The sequence below is a fragment of the Stegostoma tigrinum genome, unplaced genomic scaffold, assembly GCF_030684315.1.
Source record: "Stegostoma tigrinum isolate sSteTig4 unplaced genomic scaffold, sSteTig4.hap1 scaffold_96, whole genome shotgun sequence".
Lineage (NCBI taxonomy): Eukaryota > Metazoa > Chordata > Chondrichthyes > Orectolobiformes > Stegostomatidae > Stegostoma > Stegostoma tigrinum.
The window spans coordinates 1269917-1297076 of record NW_026728820.1 but is presented as its reverse complement, the minus strand read 5'-3'; the positions used below and the strand labels follow the sequence as shown (position 1 = coordinate 1297076).

General features: G+C 47.3%; 1 protein-coding gene across 5 annotated transcripts in view; it reads right to left on the bottom strand.

Moving 5' to 3' along the window:
- LOC132209457 (uncharacterized) overlaps positions 1 to 27160 on the bottom strand; it is a 445383-nt gene that overhangs the window by 3575 nt on the left and 414648 nt on the right. For 3 of the 5 annotated variants that reach the window (XR_009445536.1, XR_009445537.1, XR_009445535.1), the window contains one exon: positions 12081 to 12191. Coding sequence is in view for 1 of the 5 variants with exons in the window: in XM_059644509.1 (XP_059500492.1) it covers positions 1728 to 1996; positions 12055 to 12191 (406 nt within the window). In the remaining 4 variants the exon portion in view is untranslated. Of the gene's footprint in view, positions 1 to 1727; positions 1997 to 10118; positions 10267 to 12054; positions 12192 to 27160 lie in introns of those variants that run through there. The other 2 variants (XM_059644509.1, XR_009445534.1) reach the window with 2 other exon arrangements.

Genomic DNA, 27160 nt, shown 5'->3' with positions numbered 1-27160 from the left:
CTGGAACTACTTCACTTCTGGACCTGACAATTCCAATGCATTCCCTGATGGAGACCCACATTTGTCCATTGAACACTTGAGGTCGTCTAAAACTCCACTGCCTGAGTCTCAACTTGAACCAATTCCCATTCTCTGTACTTTCTACCTGACTGATACTATTAACAGTAATTTTATTAAATTCTCATTTTTGTTTACAAATCGTTACTTGGCTATGCCTATCGCTATTTTGGTAATCTCCACCAGTCCAATCATACTTCAGGACATCTGCACTCGTCTAATTATGTCCGCTTGCCCACTCTTGATTTTAAACAGCCCACTACTAGTTGCCAAACATTTCATTGTGTCGGCTTCAAACCCAAGAAGAGACTTCCTACACCTTCAGCGAGCAAACTCACATCCAGAACCTCAACCCAAGCAACAAATCCTCTCAAAACTCGCTAACTTCCTACAACTCTTAGCCTCTGTACATTTCCTCTTTTAAGGCACTTTTTCAAACAATCCTCTTTCATCAAGCTCTTGATCATCAGAACTAACAACTTAATAAGGCTCAGTTGTATTCTGGGATCGTTAATACTCCAATCAGATGCCTTCAAAGTCTCCCTCCATTAAAGAGATTTTATAAGTGGTTGAAGTCATTGCCAAGCAGAGGGGGACGAATTGGGGAGTTATTTCAAAGAGCTACGATATGCCAAACGACCTCCTTCCACACTGGCCAACTCTGATTGTACAAAAACAAAAATGATTTTCAGACTTGGGAAGATCCCTCAAAAATGTCACAAGTAACCAGCTTTTGGGCAGAGTCGAGCTGCTGAGATGATAGACCAGGATTTAGGGGTACCAGGAGTGATAATATGCTGAACACAATCAAATTTTGAGGTTGTAGAATGATGTGGTCTTCAGCATTTTTGACACTTGGACCATTTTCCTTCCTTTCCACAGAACAAGTCAAATAGCGGCAGCACAATGTTGCATGGCCGCTCAAGCTTGCTCCACCGTCGATGATGATTGTGGCTGGTCTTCCACATCAATTCAACTTTTGCTCATATCTCATCCTCTTTTCAAAACATCGATCTATTCACGTGTAGTATCCCTCTCGCTAACTTAATGAGAATTCATTCCAATCAATGAACTCCTAACGCTGACCCACCCCAGGTCAAAAAATTCAGCCGAGATCAGGAACTGATCTCGCCTGTATGGCTGAGCTGGCTTTTAAAAAGTTTGCCGGTGAGAGTCCCAGTGAGAAACATTCATTGAAAAAAAATAATTGCATGGATGGCTCTCCAATCCTAAACTCTATTCAAATTCAGTTGGTTTGTGATACAGACTGATGCCCTGCAGAGAGGGCTCAATTGCCACACCAGTGAGCTGACCACAAAGGGTCTTCGCCTCAACCCCTCTACTTCCCTGAGGCATGGTGATCTTCAGGTTAAATCATAACCAGTTGTCTCTCTCTAACGAGTCGCCAAATGGCGTGCCTTTACCTTGAACCCTGATAACATGGCAACAAGCAGATAACTCAGCTGATGTCACTGACTAATAGAATCCTCAACTATACTAATATTAACCATGTGATATCATCAGAAGGCATGCTCAACTCAGTTTTAATTTGCAAATTAAGTTAACAACCATTCAATCAATATTACTGAAGTACTCATATTACTGATCGTCTCGATACAACATTGTGGTTACATCTGTTCATGAGTGAAGTGTAATGTAATTGCACTTACTGTAGTTTTATCAATGTGATCCTGCAATGAGTCAATAAGCAGGTCACTCACAGGTTGCCGATCAGTGTGGACCCCCTCAGCTGTTATCACCTGAGCCTCAAGATCATCCAGAACTTTCTGCAGTTCTTGAAGTTTCTCCAACGCCTTTTCCACCTGTTTCTGCCAGTTGCTCGCACGGATTTTCAGTTGTTCCCAATTTTCCTTCACTTCTATTGACTGTTTGCGGACAGCTTTGGCAATTCTCTGGGCTCTCTCTTCCGGGGCAGGTTCTGGAAATATGGAATGCAAATAATTTATCAACTCTTCATGATTTTGATCGATAGATTTTCTTTCTAATCCCCTTTCCTTTAAAAGGTCTCTATGGACTTTCTCCTGAAATTGGGATATATAGTATAAGACGAAAGATTTTGGTACAGGATTCTGAGGGATAAGATTTATGACCATCTGGAAGAGCATGGCTTGATCAAATACAGTCAACACGGCTTTGTGAGGGGTAGGTCATGCCTTACAAACCTTATCGAGTTTTTTGAGGATGTGACTAGTAAGGTTGATGAGGGTCAAGCTGTGGATGTGGTGTATATGGACTTCAGTAAGGCATTTGATAAGGTTCCCCATGGAAGGCTCATTCAGAAGGTCAGGAGGAATGGGATACAGGGGAACTTAGCTGCTTGGATACAGAATTGGCTGGCCAACAGAAGACAGCGAGTGGTAGTAGAAGGAAAATATTCTGCCTGGAAGTCAGTGGTGAGTGGGGTTCCACAGGGCTCTGTCCTTGGGCCTCTACTGTTTGTAATTTTTATTAATGACTTGGACGAGGGAATTGAAGGATGGGTCAGCAAGTTTGCAGACGACACAAAGGTCGGAGGTGTCGTTGACAGTGTAGAGGGCTGTTGTAGGCTGCAGCGGGACATTGACAGGATGCAGAGATGGGCTGAGAGGTGGCAGATGGAGTTCAACCTGGATAAATGCGAAGTGATGCATTTTGGAAGGTCGAATTTGAAAGCTGAGTACAGGATTAAGGATAGGATTCTTGGCAGCGTGGAGGAACAGAGGGATCTTGGTGTGCAGATACATAGATCCCTTAAAATGGCCACCCAAGTGGACAGGGTTGTTAAGAAAGCATATGGTGTTTTGGCTTTCATTAACAGGGGGATTGAGTTTAAGAGTCGTGAGATCTTGTTGCAGCTCTATAAAACTTTGGTTAGACCGCACTTGGAATACTGCGTCCAGTTCTGGGCGCCCTATTATAGGAAAGATGTGGATGCTTTGGAGAGGGTTCAGAGGAGGTTTACCAGGATGCTGCCTGGACTGGAGGGCTTATCTTATGAAGAGAGGTTGACTGAGCTCGGTCTCTTTTCATTGGAGAAAAGGAGGAGGAGAGGGGACCTAATTGAGGTATACAAGATAATGAGAGGCATAGATAGAGTCGATAGCCAGAGACTATTTCCCAGGGCAGAAATGGCTAGCACGAGGGGTCATAGTTTTAAGCTGGTTGGTGGAAAGTATAGAGGGGATGTCAGAGGCAGGTTCTTTACGCAGAGAGTTGTGAGAGCATGGAATGCGTTGCCGGCAGCAGTTGTGGAAGCAAGGTCATTGGGGTCATTTAAGAGACTGCTGGACATGCATATGGTCACAGAAATTTGAGGGTGCATCCATGAGGATCAATGGTCGGCACAACATTGTGGGCTGAAGGGCCTGTTCTGTGCTGTACTGTTCTATGTTCTATGTTCTAGGCACATCAATGATAAATTCTGTAATTAGCTGGCAGGTCGCGGAGCCATTAACAGAGAATCACAGAGAACCAATACAAAGCCAAATAAAATTCTGCAGATATTTGAAATTTGTCACTACCAAGGAAACTTTAAAGAAGGAAAAGGATTAGTGACTAAATGGGTACAATTCTCAACAAAAGATTTGAAAAATCCTTTCAGGATATCTTTCATAGCTATGAGACAAACATCCAACACAAACCAACTTTCATCTTTCAGGACTGGCAAGTTAGAATGATAAACCCAAAGTCTACCCTGCATAGTTCGCTCTAGAACTCACTTAATGAGGTTGTTAAGAGATGTAGAGATAACAAAGTGTGCAGCTGGATGAACACAGCAGGCCAAGCAGCATCTGAGGAGCACAAAAGCTGACACGTTGGGCCGAGACCTTTCATCAGAAAAGGGGGAGGGGGAGAGAGTTCTGAAATAAATAGTGAGAGAGGAGGAGGCGGATCAAAGATGCATAGAGGAGAAGATAGGTGGAGAGGAGACAGACAAGTTAAAGAGGTGGGGATGGAGCCAGCAGAGGTGAGTGTAGGTGGGGAGGGAGGGAGGGGATAGGCCAGTCCGGGGAGGACGAACAGGTCTCCGGGGCGGGAAGAGGTTCGGAGGTAGGAAATGGGGGTGGGGTTTGAGGTGGCAGGATGGGATCGGTGGGCTGGTTTTGGGATGCGGGAGGGGTAGGGGTGATTTTGAACCTTGTCAAGTCCACATTGATACCATGGAGTGCAGGGTTCCCAAGCGCAATATGAGGTGCTGCTCCTGCAACCTTCAGGTGGCATCGTGGTGGCACTGCAGGAGGCCCAGGATGGACATGTTACCTGAGGATTGGTAGGGAGAGTCGAAACAGTTCGCGACTGGGAGGTGCAGTTCTTTAGTGCAAACTGAGCACAGGTGAAGCGGTCCCCAAACCTCTGTTTGGTTTCCCCGATGTAGAGGGGGCCACAACGGCAACAGTGGATACAGTCTACCACATTAGCAGATGTGCAGCTAAACATCTGTTTGATGAGGAAATTCTTCCTGGGGCCTGGGATGGGGGGGAGGTATCGGGACCAGTGAATTTTAAACATTGTGATGACAACATTTATGGATATGCAGGGAAAAGTGCTGGGTGTAGGGAGTGCTAGAGGGGAGTGTGGAGCGGATAAGGGGGTCACCTAAGGGTGGTGGGAAAAATGTCTTTGGTGGTGGGGTCGGATTGCGGATGGCAGAAGGGTCGGAGGACGACGCATTGAATCCGGATGTTGGTGGGGTGGTACGTGAGGGCGACGAGGACACTGTTTTGGTAGTTATTATGGGGTGCGGGTGTGAGGGATGAGTTGTGGGAAACGCGGGTGACACGGTCGAGGGTGTTTTTGACCACTGAGGAGGGGCAAGTTCCGGTCCTTGAACAACCCTCAACAGTTTCTCTTTCAATTCCTCCCACTTCCTACAGACAAAGAGGGTGGCCAGGGTAGCCAAATGGGCCCAAGCTATGCCTGCCTCTTTGTAGGTTACATGGAACGCTCCCTCTTCCGTACCTACACTGGCCCTCAACCCCACCTCTTCCTCCGTTACATTGATGACTGTATCGGCACCGCCTCGTGTTCCCACAAGGGGCTCTAACAGTTCATCCACTTCACCAACACCCTCCTCCCGAACTTGAAGTTAACCTGGGCAATCTCTGATACCTCTCTCTCCTACCTGGACCACTCTATTTCCAACCACTGAGAAACAAATATCCATTTCAACTCCACCAATTCCCACAGCTACCAAGATTACACCTCCTCCCACCATATTCCTGCAACAATTCATCCCCTATTCCCCATTCCTTTGCCTCTGCATCTGCGCTCCCAGGATGAGGTATTCTATTCCCGTATATCTCAGATGTCCTCATTTTTCAAGGACCACAACTTCCACCACTCGGTGGCTGATAATACCCTCGACCGTGTCTCCAGCATTTCCTGCAACAAATCCCTCTCACCCCACCCCGCAACAACAACCAAAACAAAGTCTCACTCGTCTTAACGTACCACCCCACCAACCTCCAGATACAACGCATCATCCTTCGAAACTTTCAGATTCTCTGGGAGGCTACGGAGGAGGTGGCGGAGCCTTTGGCCTTGATCTTTGAATCCTCATTGTCTACAGGTTTAGTACCAGAAGGCTGGAGGGTTGCAAATGTTGTGCCCTTGTTCAAAGAGGGCAGGAGAGATGACCCAGGTAATTATAAACCCAGTGAGCCTTCCGTCTGTTGCAGGAAAAGTTTTGGAAAGGATTATACGAGATAGGATTTATAATCATCAAGCAAGCACCAATTTGATGAAAGTCAACATGGATTTGTCAAGGGCAGGTCGTGTCTCACAAGCCTCTGAGTAATTTTGGAAGGTGACCAAGCACGTGGATGAGGGTCGGGCAGTTGACGTGGTGGACATGGACTTCAGTAAAGCCTTCGATAAGGTTCCACATGGTAGGCTATTGGAGAAAACATGGAGACATGGGATTGAGGGAGATTTAGCAGGTTGGATTAGAAACTGGCTTTGGCTAAGGAGGCAACCAGTGGTGGTTGATAGAAAATATTCAGCCTGGAGTCTGGTTACTACTGATTTGTCTCAAGGATCTGTTTTGGGACCACTGCTGTTTGTCATTTTTATAAATGACTTGGACGGAGGCATTGGTAGATCGGTTAGTAAGTTTGCAGATGACACTCAAGTCGGTGTAGTGGTGGACAATGTGGAAGAATGTTGCAGGTGACAGGTAGACTTGGATGAACTGCAGAATTGGGCAGAAAGGTGGCAGATGGAGTTCAATGCGGATAAATGTGAGGTGATTCACTTTGGGATGAATAATAGGAAGGCAGAATATTGGGTCAATGGAAAGATTCTTGGTAGTGTTGCTGTGCAGAGGGTGTCCATCTATGTCGATCCCTGAAAATTGCCATGCAGGTTGATAGTGCTGTGAAGAAGGCTTGCGGTGTTTTAGGTTTTATTGGCAGTGGGATTGAGATCCAGAGCAACTGTCCAAAAAGCTGGTGCGGTCTCATTTGGAATACTGCGTACAGTTCTGGTCGCCCCATCACAGGAAGGATGTGGAAGCATTGGAAAAGGTGCAGAGGAGATGTTGCCTGGTCCGGAGCGAAGGTCTTCTGAAGAAAGGCTGAGGGACTTGGGTCTGTACTCATTGGAGAGAAGGTGGTTCAGAGGGGATTTAATAGAGACATACAAGATGATCAGTGGATGAGACAGGGTGGACAGTGTGGGTCTTTTTCCGAGGATGATGACGTCAGCTTGTATGAGGGGGCACAGCTAAACAGTGAGGGATGATAGATTTGAGATAGATATCAGAGGCCGGTTCTTTACTCAGAGAGTGGTAAGGATGTGGAACCCTCTGCCTGCCAATGCAGTTAGCTCAGCCACATTAGGGGCATTTCAACAGTCCTTGGATAAGCATCTGGATGATAATGGGATCGTGTAGGGGGATGGGCTTAGATTAGTTCACTGGTCATTCCACATCATCGCAATGAGCAAAAAAGCACACCGTTGTCTCTACTTCCCAGGAGGCTAAGGCAATTCCGTGTGCCCACAAGGGCAACTTTCATTGATGTACCACAGAAAGCATCCTATCTGGATGCATATCACAGCACGGTTCCTCTCGGAAAACAATCCCTAATTATTATGGCTCCTGCCTTTCTTCTTCCAGGCAGAATTGGTTCTGCTTTGTCATAACTAATTTGTGAGAAAATCCACGCTCAGTCTAAGTTAATTCTTCCAACAATTCAGATACCATGGAATACTGAGCAATGAGTTGGTGTGTGAGAAAAAGAGAGAGAGAGAGAGAGAGAGAGAGAGACAAAGCCAGAGAGGTTGGGGGGGTGGGGGAGGGAGACAGAGACAGAGAGAGAGAGCGCGAGACAGAGAGAGAGAGCGCGAGAGAGAGAGAGAGAGCGCGAGAGAGAGAGAGAGAGTGCGCGAGAGAGAGAGAGAGAGCGCGAGAGAGAGAGAGAGAGCGCGAGAGAGAGAGAGAGCGCGCGAGAGAGAGAGAGCGCGCGAGAGAGAGAGCGAGCGCGAGAGAGAGAGAGAGAGAGCGCGAGAGAGAGAGAGCGCGAGAGAGAGAGAGCGCGCGCGACAGAGAGAGAGCGCGAGAGAGAGAGAGCGCGAGAGAGAGAGAGCGCGAGAGAGAGAGAGAGAGAGACAGCGAGAGAGAGAGAGAGAGAGAGAGCTGGGCGATGAGGGAGAGAGGGAGAGACAGACAGACAGAATAGGTGACAGAATGTGAGTGTGTGAGCGCCTGCATCAGACAGTGAGAGAGATGTTGCTGAGGTGGAGATAGTTGAGAGTGTCGATCACCAACAATCTCTCCTGGTCCACCCAGATCGTCGCAATGGGCAAAAAAGCACACCAAATGTCTCTATTTCCCCAGCAGGCTAAGGTAATTTGGAGTGTCCGCAAGGTCAACTTTCATTCATGTACCAGAGAAAGCATCCTATCTGGATGCATGTCACAGCATGGTTTGGCAACAGCTCTTCCTCAGACCACAAGAAACTGCAGAGTCATGAACACAGCATAGTCCATCATGCAAACCAGCCTACCATTCGTTGATTCCACCTCTACTTCCCGCTGCCTCGGGAAAGAAACTGACATAATCAAAGGCCCTTCTCACCCCACAATTACACTCTCTTCTCCCTTTTTCGGAAGGGAAGATGTAAAAAAAGTTTGTATACATGCGTGAAAAGATTCAAGAACAGCTTCTTCACCACTGTTCTTGGACATCTGAATAGGACACTGAAAAGCTTAAATCTAATTTTGATCTTGCTCTCTGTGCATCTTCTCTGTAGCTGTCACTATGTTCCGTTTCACTAATGCGCCTTGTATGATATCACCTGTCTATACTGCATGCAGAAGAAAACTTTTCACTGTACCTGGGCACATGTGACAATGATGACTCAAATCAAGATAATAAAATCTGAGGCTGGATGAACACAGCAGGCCAAGCAGCATCTCAGGAGCACAAAAGCTGACGTTTCGGGCCAAGACCCTTCATCAGAGATGCTGCTTGGCCTGCTGTGTTCATCCAGCCTCACATTTTATTATCTTGGATTCTCCAGCATCTGCAGCTCCCATTATCTCTGACTCAAATCAAATTGACTGTGTGCAAGAGAGAGGTGAGCATATGATTGTGCTCAAGAGTGCAAAGACAGTGCATGAAAGTGTGTGTGCGCGCATGACAGAATGTGTGTGCCAGTGACTGTGCTTGAGAGTGTGTGAAAGGGAGTTCGCACAAGAAGGGAGTGTTACAGCATGCATGAGGGAGTGAGTGTGTCTGTAAGTGTGAGTGAGCTTGACAGCAAGTGAATTTGCAAACCTAAGTGTGTGAGGGAGAGATTTGTGGTCGTGTGTGTGTACTTGAGACTAAGAGCATTGGCAAAAGATCCTGCGACAGTGCATGCAAGTGTGCCACAGAATGTGTGCAAGACCGTGTACGACTGTGTGACGGTATGGAGTATGAATGAGTGAGAATGTGACAGAGTGTGTTCGTGAGAGACTGTGTTCCTGACTTTTTTTTTGTGTGTGTGTAGTGTGTTTGTGCATGAGGGACAGAATATGCATGTGCAACATAGTGTGACTGTGAACCTCTGTTGGTGCCTGTGAGTGAAGTGATGGGGGAGAACAGGGAGAGGAGAGATAAAGACTGAGAGAGAGACAGAGAGAGAGAGACAGACAGAGAGAGAGACAGACAGAGAGAGAGACAGACAGAGAGAGAGACAGACAGAGAGAGAGACAGACAGAGAGAGAGAGACACAGAGAGAGAGAGACACACAGAGAGAGAGACACACAGAGAGAGAGACACACAGAGAGAGAGACAGAGAGACAGAGACAGACAGAGAGAGAGAGAGAGAGAGAGAGAGAGAGAGACAGAGGGAGAGAGAGAGAGAGAGAGAGAGAGAGAGAGAGCGCATGAGAGAGAGATGAGATGAGGAATTAGAAATAATCGGTGGTCAATACCTGGAGGAAAAAAAGAACAGTGTGTGAGTGTTAAGAGAAGCCGCTGGAAGTGATATGGAGGCTATTGTTTTTTTGATTGTACTAAATGAAAAGCAAGTGTCACCTCTCAGTGTGAGGGGACAGGAGATGTGCATTAGAGAAGGAGATATAGTCAGCCTTGTCAGAGACAGCAGACAAGTTGCAAATGCATAGAAACTGACATTAAAGCTTTCTTGTCAATGTGTAAAGAGGTGAGACAAATATGACGAGTCAATATTGTACCTTTGCACTCAGTAAAATCATAGAATCATGAATCAGAGAACCCTTACAGTGTGGAAACAGGTCCGTCAGCCCAACACGTCCACGCTGCCCCTCACAGCATCCCACCCAGACCCATCCACCTATAACTCACCTAACCTACACATCACTGAACACCTTGGGAAATTTTGCATGGCCAATCCATCGACCTTGCACATCTTTTGACTGTGGGAGCAAACTCGAGCACCCGGACAAAACCCATGCAGGCACATGGAGAATGTGCAAACTCCACACAGAAAGTCACCAAAGGGTGGAATTGAGACAGTGGTGTTAACCAGAGCCACTGTGCTCTATATTATGCGAATTCAGCTGCAAGCATTTTTTTTTAAAGAAGGGAAACTTACCATCGTCACAGGATTAGAGTGGTTTCAATCTTCTGTCAGCTTTGAGAACCTTATCCATATCTGCCTTCACAAGGGCAAGGTGATGGTAATGGTGTGAGACCGGTTAGTGTGCAGCAGCTCACCGTGCAAAAAATTAATGGCACTTGCATTGCTTTTTTCCGAGGGGCATAACAGAAAGACAAGAACATGAAAAAATCCTGAAATCTTTCTCCAATTTCAATCTCAAAGGGACCATCCGTTCCTCAAAAGTCATAACCAAACTGAACATGGGCCTCCTGCAGTGCCACAAATGATGCCACCCCAAAGTTGCAGGAACAGCAACTCATATTCCGCTTGGGAACCCTGCAGCACAATGGACATGGCTGACAGCTCTGTCAACCACGAATGCAAGGAATGCTCAGTTGAGGAAGAATGCAGACATTTCGGAATCCCTCCAGCAGAAGATGATATCATTAGAACAAATGGATCTGTCTGGACAGTCCTGTTTGTAGATTTTGGGAAGTAAGACTCTATTGTTTGTCATCAAGGATATGGTTGAGTGATCATATTCAGACTGAAGAGACCAAGAATGTGAGGCTGGAGAATGGGTGCAGAACCATGCCTCTCGGAATTCCTGTGCGTGTCTATGCTTGGCTTGGGTACTACGGTTACCTTGTCGCAGTGTCCTCTGAGAGGCGTGATTCTCCACCCATAATGCAACCAACAAACAGATCCAATTGGACCCCCACACACAAACCCATACAGATCAAAACCGGAAATGACAGTACTCATGGTAACAGACTGGACAGTGTCAATTCCAGACAGAGTAGAAATAACATCGTTTCATTGGAGGCTGTACTGATGATGTCACCGATTATGGTGACGAAACGTCTGAATGAGAAGAAGCCAGCTCGGCGAGCAAGTCCACAACCTCAATCAGAGAACTGGCTGTTTTGAACTACCTTGTTCAAGAGTTTCAGTTTTGATTTTGAATGTTAAATCTCGCTCCCACATCGGGATGGAGGATTACTGTTAACAGCTGCATTCTAACTAATTCATATCGAATCATTATTGTTTTGACCAGTCTTCGGGTCAGGCTCCCTCGGTGACTGAGTCTCCCAAATTGTTAAGTTCCCTCGTGAAAGACTCCCCTTCTTTACACACCCAACTAGATCCACCTCAGTTGGTACGAATTAAGCTGATTAAAAAGGATCTTTGTCTTGTGGATACCTTCCTCTGTTTCAGAAGGAGTCAAGATAACTCAGGGTGACACGGTGACTCAGTAGTTAGTAACGCTACCTCACAGCACCAGGGACCCGAGTTCCGTTCCAGCCTCGGATGACTGTCTGTGTGGAGTTTGCACATTCTCCCCTTGTCTGTGTGGGTTTCTGCTGGGTGCTCTGGTTTCCTCCCACAGTCCAGAGATGTGCAGGTTAGGTGGATTGACAATGCTGAATTACCCACAGTGCCCACGGATGTGTAGGTTAGGTACATTAGCCATGGGAAATGCAGGCTGACAGGGATAGAGTAGGGGAATGGGGATGGGTCTAGGTGGAATGCTCTTTGGAGGCTTGCTGTGGGCTTGTTGAACTGAGTGGCCTGTTTCCACACTGGGGATTCTATAAAACTAGCTTCTCCTGAACTCGTGAGAGAGTGAGTTTATCAATTGCTAAATGCAACAAGTCATAAGGCACCACAAATATGCACAAGTTAGAAACAAGAAATTAGCTCAAAAACCATAAAAGTTAAGAGGGATACGGATACTTCAGCCTTTGGATTGTTTGTGAAGAATAGAAAGTGGGATGTTGTGGCCACTAAGTTGGGCGATCCCCGTAATGTTGATATGAATTCAGCAGTTAATTTTGAGATTCTTGTTGAAATTCTTTTGACCTTGTTTCCCTTTTGACATTGCCCTGGTTTGCAGAGCTCAGAGCAAGAGATTTTCTTTTCTTCTTACCTGCAGCATAGGGCGATGAAACGGCTGTCCCAGAGCCGTGACCTCCGCAACTCCTGAGACCACACGAGCACATTCGCCCAGGAATACACACGGACTGAGACGAAAGAACTATCGGGATAACAATACTCAGCGTGGTACTGGGAAAGACAGCATGTACAAACAGAAAACAGCTGTAAATAGTGTCAAGAGGTGAAATCAAGTGATAAAGCTAAATTCATGGCTCTTTGCTTGCGTGCTCATTGTATTCAGAACAAAATCAACAAATTAATAGCACATTTCTAGGTTGACGGGCATGATTTTATAGCTATTACAAAGACATGGTTACAAGGAGATCAACACTGGAGCTAAGTGCGCAGGGCTATACGACATTCCAAAAAGACAGGCAGGAGGGAAAGTGACTGTTCGCAAAGAAGTTAGTATGAGAGCAAGAAACGATCTTGGATCGGAAGATGTAGAATCCAATTTTATTTATTTGTTAATGGGAGGAGGACATCCCTAGCTACGCAGTGTTTATTGTCCATCCCTAATTGCCCAGGGGACAGTTCAAAGTCAATCATATTGCTGTGGGTCTGCAGTCACATGTGGGCCAGATCATGTAAGGGTGGCAGTTTCCTTCCCTAAAGCACATCAGTGAACCAGCTGACTTTTTCTGACATTTGGCAATGAATTCATGGTCATCATTATATTCTTAATTCATGATTTTCTTTTATATTGAATTCAAATTCCACCATCTGCTGTGCTGGGATTTGAACACAGGTCCCCAGAATGTTATCTCAGTCTCTGAATTAACAGTCCAGCAATAATACCACGAGGCCATTTCCTCCCCCATCGTGGAACAAGAAAGCCTGTAGCTGATTCCCACTTGGGAAAAACAGTGAACCAGGAGCTTCGTAAATGGGCGATCGCATCTCCTTACATTTTAAGACAGCCATGGATAATCAGGACCTTGTGGGAAGGGACGAAATTGGGGGAGGGAAAATTACATCAGTGTTAGGTAGGAGCTGAGCAGTATTAATTGGGAGGAGCTTTTATTGAACAAGTCAACATTTGATACGTGGGAGTTATTGAAAGACCTACTCTTCAGTTCAGAACTGGCCTATTCCAGGGAAGGAGGAATGACAAGGATGGCAATCTAAGGACGTACGGACATAAGAAATAAAACAGGAGTAGGCCATCTGTCTCTTCCAGCTCGTTCCGCTGATCTTTTTTGCGGACTCAGCTCCACTTACCCTCCCATTCACCATAACCCTCAATTCCTTTCCTGTTCAAAGATCTATCTGTTTTGGCTTTCAAAACATTCAACAAGGGAACCTCAACTGTTTCAGTGGGCAGAGAATTCCACAGATTCACAACCCTTTGGATGAAGAAGCTCATCCTCAACTCAGTTTTAAATCTGTTCACACTTATTTTGAGGCTGTGCCCCCGAGTTGGAATTTCGCCCATCAGTGGAAACAATTTCCGATCCATTTGTTTCATAATTTTAAAAGTTTCTATTAGATCACCCCTCATTCTTCTAAATTCCAGTGACTGCAATCCTAGTCTACCGCATCTCTCCCCATACAGCAACATTTTTAATTCTGGAATCAACCTCGTGAACCTGCTTGGCACCCCCTCCAGTGCCAGTTCATCCTTTCTCAAGTGAGGAGACTAAAACTGTACAAACTACCCCACACCAAGCCTCACCAGCACCCAAAACAACTGTAGCATACCCTCCCGATTTTTAAACTGCATCACTCTCGCAATGAAGGACACTATTCCATTTGCTGTCTCAATTACCAGCCGCATCTGCAAACTACCTGATTCAGACACAAGGCTGCCCAGCTCCCTCTAGGAGCAGCATGCTACAATTTTTCACCATTTTAGCAAGACTCCATTTTTCCATAATTGCGACCAAAATGGATACCCTCACATCTACCATCATTGGACTCCATCTGCTAGGCCCTTGTCCATTCACTTAAACTTTCTGCATCCTTCCGCAGATTTTCATCGTCCTCTTCAGACTTTACTCTCTCACTCATTTTAGTGTCATCTGCGAACATAGAAAAATACAGTGCAGAACAGGTCCTTCGGCCCTCCATGTTGCGCCAACCTGCGAACTAATCTAAGCCCGTTCCCTCACACTATCCCATCATCATCTATATGCTTATCCAAGGACTGTTCAAATGCCCTGAATGTGGCTGAGTTAACTGCATTGGCAGGCAGGGCATTCCACGCCCTTACCACTCTCTGGGTAAAGAACCTGCCTCTGACATCTGTCTTCAATCCATCACCCCTCAATTTGTAGCTGAGCCCCCTCGTACAAGCCAACATCATCATCCTAGGAAAAAGACTCTCACCGTCCACCCTGACTCATCTTTCTCTGATCGTCTTGTATGTTTCTATTAAAGGCCCTCTTAGCCTTCTTCTCTCCAATGAGGACAGACTCGAGTCGCTCAGCCTTCTCTCATAAGACCTTCACTCCAGACCAGGCAACATCCTGGTAAATCTCCTCTGCTCCTTTTCCAATGCTTCCGAATTCGTCCCGCAATGGAGCGACCAGAACAGGTCGCACGAGCGTTTTGTGCAGTTGCAGCATGACATCACGGCTCTGGAACTCAATCCCTCTACCAATAAAGTCTAACACACCGTATGCCTTCTTCACAGCACTATCAACATGAGTGGCAACTTTCAGAGATCTATGCACATGGACGCCAAGGTCCCTCTGCACATCCGCACTACCAAGAATCTTTCCATTGGCCCAGTATTGTACCTTCCTATTATTCCTCCCAAAGCGAATCACCTCACATTGAACTCCATTTGCCACCTTTCCGCCCAATTTTGCACTTTATCCAAGTCTCCCTGCAACATGCGACATTCTTCCACATTGTCCACCACTCCACCGACTTTAGTGTCATTTGCAAACTTACTAACCCATCCACCTATGCCTGCGTCCAAGTCATTTATAAAAATGACAAACAGCAGTGGGCCAAAAACAGATCCTTGAGGCACACCACGAGTAACCGGACTCCAGGCTGAATATTTTCCATCAAACACCACTGGTTGCCGTTTTACCGAAAGCCAGTTTCTAATCCAAACTGCTAAATCTCCCTCAATCACATGGCTCCGTATTTTCTCCAATAGCCTACCATGTGGAACCTTATCAAAGGCTTTCCTGAAGTCCACGTACACTACGTCAACTGGCCTTCTCTCATCCACATGCTTGGTCACCTCCTCAAAATCTCCATGAGGTTTGTGAGACACGTCCTGCCCTTGACAAATCCATGTTGACTATCTCCAATCAAATTGTTGCTTCCGAGATGATTATAAACCCGATCTCTTATAACCCTTTCCAAAACTTTTCCTGCAACAGACGTAAGGCTCACTGGCTGTAATTGCCTGGCTCATTTCTACTGCCCTTCTTGAACAAGGGCACAACATTTGCAATCCTCCAGTCCTCTGGTGTTAAACCTGCAGACAATGAGGACTCAAAGATCAAAGCCAAGGGCTCCGCCACCTCCTCCCGAGCTTTCCAGAGAATTCTCGGAAAAATCCTCTCAGGCCCAGGGGATTTATCGAGCTTCACACCTTCTAGAATTGATAACATCTCCTCCTTACTAACCTGAATCCTTTCAAGTCTAATAGCACGTATCTCAGTCGTCTCCTCGATGATATTCTCCTCTTCCTCAGTGAAAACAGATGAGAAATATTCATTTAGCACCTCTCCGATCTCTACCCGGTCCACACACAACTTCCCACTTCTGTCTTTGATTGGCCCTATTCCTACCCCAGTCATCCTTATATTCCTCACATACCTTGAGAAAACTTTACGGTTCTCCTCTATTCTACCTGCGAATGACTGCTCAGGACCCCTCCGTGCTCTTCTTAACTCTCTCTTTAAATCCTTTCTTGCTCATCTGTAATTCTCCATCGCATCAACTGATCCATCTCATCTCAACATCACATAAACCTCGCTCTTCTGCTTAACACGAGATACAATTTCTTTCGTAAACCACGGTTCCCCTACCTTATCACTGACCCCTGCCTGACAGGGACGTACCTATCAAGGACACGCAATATCTGTTACTTAAACCAGCTCCCCATTTCGATTGTCCCCATCCCCTGCATTTTCCTACCCCATTCTTTGCCTCCTAAGCCTTGCCCAATTATAATTGCCTTCCCCCATCTGTAAGTCTTGCCCTGTGGCATGTTCCTCTCCCACTCCATCGCTAAACTAAACGTAACCGAATTATGGTCACTCTCTCCAAAGTGCTCATCTACCACTAAATCAAACACCTGGCCTGGTTCACTGTCAAGTACCAGATCCAGTGTGGCCTCCCCTCTTGTCGGCCCTTCGACGTACCGTGTCGGGAAACGCTCCTGCGTGCATTGGACGAAAACTCATCCATCCGACGTACGAGGGTTACAGCATTTCCAGTCAATGTTTAGGAAGTTAAAGTCTCCCATAATGACCACCCTGTTCCTTTCACTCCTGCCCAGAATCGTTTTGCCAATCCTCTCCTTCAGATCCCTGGAACTTTGCAGAGGCCTATGAAAAAACTCCCAGCAGCGTGGCCTCTCCTCTCCTGTTTCTGACATCAGCCCATACCACCTCAGTAGACCAGTCCTCCTCAAAAGTTTTTTCAGCCTCCGTTATACTGTCCTCGACAAACAAAGCCACACCTCCCCCTCTTTTCCCACCTTACCTGATCTTACTCAAAGATCTGAACCCTGGAACCTGCAACATCCATTCCTGACCCTGCTCTATCCATGTCTCCGTAATGGCCACAACATCGAAGCCCCAGGTACCTATCCATGCTGCAAGCTCACCTCGCTTATTCCGGATACTCCTGGCAGTCAAGTAGACACACTTCAATTCAGCATGCTGTTTGCCAGCACACTCCTGTGACACTGAGATCCTGTCCATGTCCTCTCTATTCTCTTTCTCCTGTGTACTGAAACTACACCACAGTTTCCCATCCCCTTGCTAAGCTAGTTTAAATCCACCCGAACAGCACTAGCAAATTTCCCGCCCAGGATATTAGTGCCCCTCTGGTTCAAGTGGAGACCGTCCTGTTTGTACAGGTCCCACCTTCCCCAGAATGAGCCCCAATTGTCCATGTACCTGAAGCCCTCCCACCTGCAGCATCCCTGCAGCCACGTGTTCAGCTGAAATCTCTCCCTGTTCTTTGCCTCGCTATCACTTGGCACGGGTAACAAACCAGAGATAACCACTCCGTTTGTTTGAGCTCTCAGCTTCCAGCGGAGCTCCCTGAAATCTTGCCTGACATCCCTATCCCTCTTTCTACCTATGTCGTTGGTACCTATGTCGTTGGTACCTATGTCGTTGGTACCTATGTGGACCATGGCTTGGGGCTGGTCACCCTCTCCCTTCAGGACCCCAAAGACACTATCCGAGATAACACGGACCCTAGCACCTGGAGGCAACGCACCAATCGTGAGTCTCTTCGGTTCCAAACAAGCCTTCTATCTGTCCCTCTAACTATTCAGTCCCCAATGACTAACACTCTCCTCCTATACCCCCTTCCCTTCGTTGCAAGAGCGACAGACTCTGTGCCAGAGACCTGCACCCCAGTCAGTATTGAGGTAATGCCTCATCGTAAGGAGGTCAGAATTGACGGAGTGGCAGATATTTAGAGGGTCAGTACTGAGGCAGTGCACAACCGTCAGAGGGTCAGTACTTCAGGAGAACCCCATTATCAGAAGGTCAACACGAATGGAGAGTCACATCGTCAATGGTTCAATCCTGAGGAACACTTCATTATCATCGGGTCAGTCCTGAGGCAGTGCTTCATTGTCAGAGGGTCAGTATTAAGGTTTAGAATTGAGGGAGTGCTATCTGATTATGTCACTCTGACAATGAGGCACTGCCTCAGGAATGAGCCTCTGACAATGAGGCACTTTCTCACTTCTGAATCTCTGACAAGGAAGCATTCCCTCAGTGCAAACCCTCTGTATGGACCCGATGTCAATGAGGCACTCGCTGAGTACTGACCCTCTGACAAAGTTCCAATAGCTTACTACTGACCTTCTAATCATGTGCCCCCTACCCCATTTCTAAATCTGTTACATTGAGGGCACTGCCTCAGAACTGACACACTGGCTATAAGGCAGTCCGTAAAGACTGACCCGCTGATCATGAGGCTGTCCCTCAGTTAATGACCCTCTAAATATGAGGCACTCCCGTAATTCTGACCGTCAGGAGCTACCTCAATGTTGACTCACTGATATAGAGGCACTGCCTCAGAATTGACATGCTGACGATGGGGCACTGGGATAAGAATTGAGGGAATGTCGCACATGCATCACTAGCTCATCATTGACTGTCTAACAGTGCAGCACACTCTTAGTATTGACCTTCCAACAGTGTCGAGCAGTGTGACACATTCAGTATTAAGAGAGTACTGCACTGTCAGAGGGACAATGATGGCAGTGCCTCATTGTCAGAGTGACATAATCAGATAGCACTCCCTCAATTCTAAACCTTAATACTGACCCTCTGACAATGAAGCACTGCCTCAGGACTGACCCGATGATAATGAAGTGTTCCTCAGGATTGAACCATTGACGATGTGACTCTCCATTCGTGTTGACCTTCTGATAATGGGGTTCTCCTGAAGTACTGACCCTCTGACGGTTGTGCACTGCCTCAGTACTGACCCTCTAAATATCTGCCACTCCGTCAATTCTGACCTCCTTACGATGAGGCATTACCTCAATACTGACTGGGGTGCAGGTCTCTGGCACTTGACCCTCTAAGACAGCTGCAGGTTTGATATTAGAGCAGTGATGCACCGCGAGCAGGTCAGTATTAAGGGAGTGCCACACAGTCAGTGGACCAATATTACGGGAGTGCCACACTGTCACAGGATCACTCTTAATGGAGTGCTGCACTTGTGGTGAGTGAGTACTGAGGCAGTGCGGCACTGCAAAGGGTCAGTAATGAGAGGAAGCTCCATTTTCAGAGGGTTAGCACAGAGGAAGTGCTTAATCAGAGAGTTATTTCAGAGAGAGTGCTGTATTGTCAGAGTTTCGCACTGAGGGAGTATCACACAATCAGAGGTCCAATATTAAGGAAACACTGCACTGTTGGAGGGTTGATATAAAGGGAGGGCTGCACTGTCAGACGGTTAAAGATGAGGGAAAGCTCATCATCTGACAGGGCATCACTCCCTTCAGACGAACCCTCAGGCGGTGCAGCACTCCAACAAGTTAGTTTCAGAGGCATGTTGTCCCATCAAATTGACCGTCTGAGACAGGAGCATGCACTTAATATCGACCCTCTCACAATGCTGCACTGCCTTAACATAGGGAGCCGCCCTGCCAGAGGGCCTTTCAGTACACACCTTCCAACAGCACAGCACTCTCCCATCATTGACCCTCTGACAGTGCAGTACTCTCTTAATACTGAATGTGTCACACTGCTCGACACTGTTGGAAGGTCAATACTAAGAGTGTGCTGCACTGTTAGACAGTCAATGATGAGCTAGTGATGCATGTGCGACATTCCCTCAATTCTTATCCCATTACAATGAGGCACTGCATTAGTATGGCCCTCTGACAAAGTAGCACAGCTTTAGAACTGACCCACTGATCATGAAGCTTTCCCTCAGTACTGAACCTCAGAGTGCTCCTCAGCCACAACACTGACTCTCTAATCCTGCAGTACTGTCTCAATTCTGACCTCAGTCCCGGCCCTGTTACATTGACATTGCAGTTCTTCCTTACCATGGACACTCTGGCCATGGGACAACACTGTTGGCCCTGTTGCAGTGCAGAATTCACTGACACTCACCCTCTCCCAGACCTTCAATACTGAATGTCTGATAGGACTGCGGGCAGCTGACTCTGACAGTGCAGCATTCTCTCAGTATCGACCCTCTGACAGTAATTAGGGGACTGCTGCATTGTCAGAGAGTCAGGACTGAGGAAGGGCTGCACTATCAGAGGGCAAATATTAATGGAGTTGTGCACTGTCACAAATTCAATATTAACAGAGGGCTACACTGTCAGAGAATCAATGATGACGGGGCAGTGCGTTGTGAAAAGACCTGCAATAAAAGGCATGCGGCCTGTCAGAGGGACTAAACGGAGAGCTTCACTGTGAGAGGGCCAACATTAGTAAATGCTCCAGTCTCAGAGGGTCAATGTGATGGGAGAACATCTCTCTGACATTATCTTGTTGGCGGGTCAGCGCTGACGTAGTGCTGCGCCGTCCGAGGGGTCGGAGAAAGGGAGTGATGCACGACCAGGTGATCAGGGAGTGCTGAAGTGAGGGGGTCGTCAGCGATAAGTGGGTGAGCTCTGAGGGAGTGCAGCACAGTGTGGGGTCAGCACTGCGGGAGTGCTGTTCTGAGGGGTATCAGGACTGAAGGGGGTCAGCACTGAAGCAGGTCAGCGTTGAGGGAGTGCTGCACTGAGGGGTTCAGAATAAAGGGTATGCTACACTGAATGGGTCAGAAATGAGAGGGGGGTCAGCACTGAGGGAGAGCGGCACTTTAAGATGTTCAATATTACTGTGTCCTGCACTGTGAAAGGGTCAGTATGAAGGCAGCACTGCAATATCAGAGAGGCAATGATGAGTGTGTGCTGCACTGCTGAAGGGTTAAATTTGAAGTGGTGTCCCACGGCCAGAATGTCAATGGTAAGGGAGCATGGCATTCTCAGAGTGTTATTGCTGAGAGAACACCAGTATGACGGAGGGTTAATACTGTGGCAGAGATGCACCGTCAGAGAATCAGTCATCAGAGAGTACGCAGTGTTGGAGGGTCAGTACTGAGGGAGTGTTTCACAATCAGAGCGTCAGTTGTCTGGCAGTGCTGGAAAAGCTCAGCAGGTCTGGCAGCATCTGTGGAGGCAAAAACAGAGCTAACATTTCGGGTCCAGTGACCCTTCCTCAGGACTGTTCTGAGGAAGATCCCCAGTTCTGAGGAAGGGTCAATGGACTCGAAACGTTGAATCTGTTTTCTCCTGCACAGATGCTGCCAGGCCTGCTGAGATTTTCCGGCAACTTTCTTTTTGTTCCCGACTTACACCATATCCGCAGTTCTTTTGTTTTTTATGTATGGCAGTGCTTGTTTGCTTGTGACCTTCTGAAAGCACAGCACACCCATAATCTTGGCCCTGTGACAGTCCAGCACTCCCTCAGTACTGATCCTCCAACAATGGAGCATTCCTTCAATACTGACCAGCAGCGCAGCACTTTATTTCTGACAGTAGTCTGAAAGAAACTACCTTTGCTTACCGAGAGAGACAGGGAGAGCAAGTGCGTATTCTGTAGGTGACTCAGGATGTATTGTAACCTTAACAAGTCAAACAGTATTTCAGATTAGTTTATAATTAAATATTATTCTAACTGTCTTCCTGGAAAAGTACAGTCCCTACAACATGGGGCTGATACTAATACACTCACTCAGAAGTGACCCTCCAGCAAAGCAGCCCTGCCTCAGAACTGACCCTGTGACAATGAGCTACTCCATCAGCAGTGAATCTGTAATCACGTGGCACTCCCTCAATTCTGAAAACATTACACTGAGGCACTCCTACAAAGGCCTCTGCGTTTTAGGGGTTATTTACAGTCATCCCTGTGTTTTACAGGTTATTGAAAGGGGTCACTGTTTTCAGGTTTATTTTCACCCTCCAATCTTGCAGCACTCCCTCAATTCAGCGTGTAGCAGTAATGTCTCCAGACTGAATCTCGAAAAGTGTTGCAAACCCTCAATTCTGATCTGCTCAAAATGAGCCACTGACTGAGTATTGGCCTTCTGACAAAAAGTCACTTATTCAGAACTGGCCTTCTGACAATGTGACACTCGTCCACATCTGACCCTCCAGCAATGAGGTACTGCCTCAGAACTGATCCGCTGACAGTAAAGCACTGCCCCCTCAGTTCTGACCCTCTGACAGAGCTGCAATACTTCAGGACTGAACTTCTAATCATCTTGTACTCCATCAACTCTGAATCCAATGCACTGAGCTACTGACTCAGTATTTACAGTCTGCTCCTAATACACCCTCAGAATTGACCCTAAGGCAATGTGACCCTGCCTCAGAACTAACTCTGTGACAATGAGGCACTTACTCAGCGCTGAATCTCTAATTGTGTCGCACTCCCTCAGTTTTTAGGCACTCCTTCCAGACTGGCACACTCTCAAGGCTGATCCTGCAGCAATGAGGAATTGCCTTACAACACAGCCACGAACAACAAGGCCCTCTTTAGGACAGTGTCTGATAACGAGGCACTCACTTGGTTCTGAGCCTCTGACAATGAAGCACTTGCTCAAGTCTGACCACATTAAAATGAGGCACCCTCAAACTGATCTGAAACACCTCAGTTTCGACCTTCTGATGGCTCTGAAATGCCTCAGTTTATATCCTCTGACCGGTCTTTTAATTCTGACACAATTACAGTGAAGGTCAGCCTCCGTGCTGACACTCAGAATACATCACTCCCTCTGACAGTGTTGCACACCCTGAGCATCACTGACAGTTTCAGCGTTCCCTTAATATGGACCAACTCACAATGCAGCACTCCCCTGACATTATTATTTACATTGACGATCTGACAGTACAGCCCACCTCAGTGCTGACCCTCCGACAGCGCAGCATTCCCTCATTACTCACCCTCTGATACTGTAGCCCACCTTTGGTAATGACACTCTGACAGTGTCACACTCCCTTACTATCGGCCCTTAACAGTGCAGCACTCCCTCAATGATGACACCGTAACGATGCAGGATTCCCTCAGTCCTGGCTCTGCAACAGTCAAGCATTCAATCAACACTGACCCTCTGTTAGTGCAGCACACCCCTAATATTGATCCTGTGACAGTGCAGCACTCCCTTAATATTGGCCTTCCGACAGAGTGGCACTTTCTTGACGAAGACACTCTGACAATACAGTTTTCCCTCATTGCTGATCCTCTGGCAGTGCAGCATTCTGTCATCATTGGCACCTTGCCAGTGGAGCTACATGCTTCTTATTGACCCTCCACAGTGCAGCACTGCCTCTCTACTGACTCTACAACATTAATATTGATCCCCGAACGGGAGGTTCTCTTTCATACCCACCCCCACAAAGAGAAGCCCTCCCTCATCTTTAACCCTCTGACAGTGCAGCACTCCCTTAATATTAACCCGCTGCCGGTGTGGCACTCCGTTACAGTGCCGAACTCCAACAAAGTGATCATCTGAGTGTCGCACACACACTCAATATTGACCCTCCAACAGCGTAGCCCTCCCTCAGAACTGACCGTCTGACATCCATACACTGATAGTGTCGCAATTCTGTAATATTGACCCCCACCGATGCAGCAGAACTCTCTCAATATTGGCCTTCGGACAGTACTGCGCTACTGATCCTTCGGCGGTGCCTCTTGATATCAATCCTCTGACATTATCGCACTCCCTCAGTACTAACTCTCTGAACGTGCAGCACTCTCTCAGGTCTGATTCTGCGCTATTTCAGCACTCCCACGTCATCAACCCTCTGACAGTGCAGCACTCCCTTTATATTATATTATATTTATCAACCCTCCAACAGTGCACTATTTCCTTAATATTGGACTTCTGATTGGACAAGCTGACAGCATCTCATGTTCTTTATCGACAGAGAGTCAGTTCCGTGGTAGTACCTCATTGTAATGGGTCAGAGTGGGTCTAATCAGTCCAACCCCAAACCTAACCGCGGCTTCAGGCCTAAGCCTAGCCTCAGGCCTAACACTCACCCTCAACCTAAGCAGAAGCCTCAGCCCCAAACCTAAATGTGGTCTGAGCTCTAACCCTAACCATAGACTCAGCCCGAAGCCTAACCTCAGCCTTAACCCAAAACCTCTACCCCGAACTCCAAACTTAACCTCATTAGTAACCCTAACACAAGTCTCATCCCTCACCCTAACTCTACCCTCATCCAAAACCTCGTCCAATCCTCACACCTAACCCCTAGCCTTGGTCCTAACCCAAACCCTAACCCTCGCCACCCTCTCACGCTAACCCTCATTGTTAATTAGTGAGTACTGAGGTATAGCAGCACTGTCAGAGCATCAGAATAGTGGGAGTGAACTATTGTCAGACTGTCGATACTGAGGCAGTGTCTCATTATAGAAGGGTCAGAATTGAAGCAGTGCCACACTAACAGAGACTCAGTACTGAGGTACTGCAACAGCGTCATAGAATCAGAACTGTGGGCGTGCATTATTGTCAGAGGGTCATGATCTGAGGCAGTGTCTCCTTGTGAGAGGGTCAGGACTGACAGAGAGCCTTCCTTGCCTGACAGTCAGTACTGAGGCACTGCTTCTTTGTCAGGGGGTCTGGAGGGACAGTGTCTCATTGTTGGTCAGTCCAGTGTGAGGCAGTAGCTCATTGGTGGAGGGTCAGTCCTCAGGGTGGGCGGATGATGTGGAGGTGCTGGTGTTAGACTTGGGCGGACAAGGCTGAGTATTGACACTCTGCTACAAATGCACTCTCTAGTTCTGACCCTCTGATAAAGGCAAACTCCCTAATTGCTGACACTCTGCCAAGTAGGCACTGGCTCAAACAGACCCTCTGACAATAGGCCACTGACCCTCTGATAGAGCTGCAGTACCTCAGTGAGGCAGTGGCACTCCTTGAATTCTGATCCCATTACAATCAGGCACTGCGTCAGTACTGACGCTCTGCCAAAGAGGTACTGCCTGAAAACTGATCCAATGACAATGAGGCACTCCATCAGGACTTACCTCTGACAGTGCTACATTACCTCTGTACTGACCTTCTAAAATGGGTGGCACTCCTTCAATTCTGACCCCCTTACAACATAGCCCTGCTGCAGTGCCGACCCTCTGACAACAGTGCATTCTCTGAAGCCTGATCCCCTCAACATGAGGTCATACTTCAGTATTAACACTGACAAAGAGTCACTTCCTCTATATTGACCCTCTCATTGTGCAGCACACCCTCAGTTCTGATCTTACGACAATGGCGCACTTTTGACCAGCTGACAATGGTGCTCTCCCTCAGTTCTGACACCTCCACAGTTCTGCACTACCTCTGTACTGACTCTCAGTACTGACCCTATTCTGATCCATTACAATGAGGCGCTGCCTCACTTGTGGCTGTATAACAATGATGCACTCCATCGATTCTGCGCCGCACACAGTGCTGTAATACTTCCGTACTGACCTGTAATTGTGTGGCACTCCCTTAATTTTGACCCCCTTACACTAAGGCTGTGCCTCAGTATTCACCTCTGAAAATAATGCACTCCTACAGATCTGGCCCTCTGATGCTCCTGCAATAACTTAGTTTTTATCGGCTCGTCACGTGGTTAGCTTCAATGCTGATGCCATTACACGGAGGCAGTTTCTCAGAACTGACCTTCTAACAATGGCACTCCCTTCGGACTGTCAGATACAGCCACACTACCTCCGTTTTGACCCTCTCATCACGTGGCAGTCCCTCAATTCTGAACTCCTCACAATGAGTCGCTAACTCAGTACTGACCCTCTGACAAACAGGCACTCCCTTAGGGCTGACCTTGCACCAATCAGATACTGCCTCACACCAAACCCTCTCGAATAATGAGGCACTGCTTCAGTCCAGACCCTCTGACAAAGACGCACTGCCTCAGAACTGACTCTCCAGCTATGGCGACCGGCCACAAAACGGACCTGCTGACAATGAGGCACTTCCTACCATCTCCAATCATGTGGCATATCTCTAATTCTGTGGCCCTCTCTCAGTTCTGTCGCCATTGCATTGAGGCATTCCCTCTTCGTTGATCCTCTGAACTCCCTCAAAACTGACCATCCACCGTTGATGCACTACCTCAGATCTGACCCACCGACAGTCCTACAATCTGTCACCATTCCATGTAGCATTCCAGCAATTCTGACCCCATTTCAATGAGACGCTGTTTCAGATGGTCACTCTGAAAACGAAGCGCATTCTCAGGACTAAATCTCTGAAACTAAAGCACTTCCTCAGTACTAACTCTCTGACAGGCAAGTATTGGGGGTTAGGTTAGGGCTGAGGTTAGACTTGGAGCTTAGGCGAGGGTTGGGGTTGAGGCTAAGTGTTAATTGGGGCTGTGTGTTACGGTTCATTTTAGGGCTGAGGCCATAGCTAGTGGTAGGACTGAGGCTCACTTTAGGGCTGAGACTAGATGTTCGGCATGAGGATCAGCATTAGGGCTGAGGGTAGGGAGGGTTTTCGCTGAGGATAGGGTTAGGGTTAGGGTTAGGGTTAATGCTGAGGTGAGGGTTAGCCTGAGGCGAGCGTTTGTATGGGTTTAGGGCTGAGGCTGGGTTTAGAGTCAGGGTTCGGGCAAAGAGACGCTGCCTCAGAACTGACCTGCTGACAATTAGCCAGTACCTTAGGTACTGATGAGCTAATAAAAAGGCCCGCTCTCAGCACTGACACTGCAGCAATGAAGTCTTGCCTCACAACTAACTCACAAAGGGCTCATAATTGAGGAAGTGCCGAATGATGAAAGGGTGCGGGCTGAGGTGTTGCACAACTGCCAGGAGGGTCAGAACTGAGGTATTGCATCATTATCAGATGGTCAATACTGCAGCAGTGGCCCACTGTAATAGGGTCAGAAAGGTCATACTGAGGTCTTGCAAGATAGGGTCAGAACTGTTGGAGTGATTCATTATCAGAGGGTAGGCACTGAGGCATTGAAGCATTGACAGAGGGTCAACACACTGTCTGTATTGAACATGTGGCAATAATGTTCTGACTCCATAACATCAAGGCACTGCCTCAAAACTGACCCTTAATCCTGACCCTCGCATAGTGCTGCATTGCCTCAGTCGTGATGCTGCATTCGTGTGGTACTAGCAGTTCCAACCCCATGAATAGGATGGGCTGAAGGGTAACATTTCTTGATATTTGAGAAATGGTTGACTTTGAATGAGTCCTGTCAGCATTCCTGTTTTACAGTTAATTTTATTTCTGTAACTGGTTTTTTTCTTTGCCAAGTCGTTTGTTACACCGGAGCAGAGGGAGCATTTTGTTCCTCGGCACTGGACGTCATCTCGGAATGAGACCGCGAACGGTGCCAGGAACAACCTCAGCCTCCAGGCCAGCCGTTGATCGAGGGGTCCCTCACGGCCACAAGAACATGAGGCTTA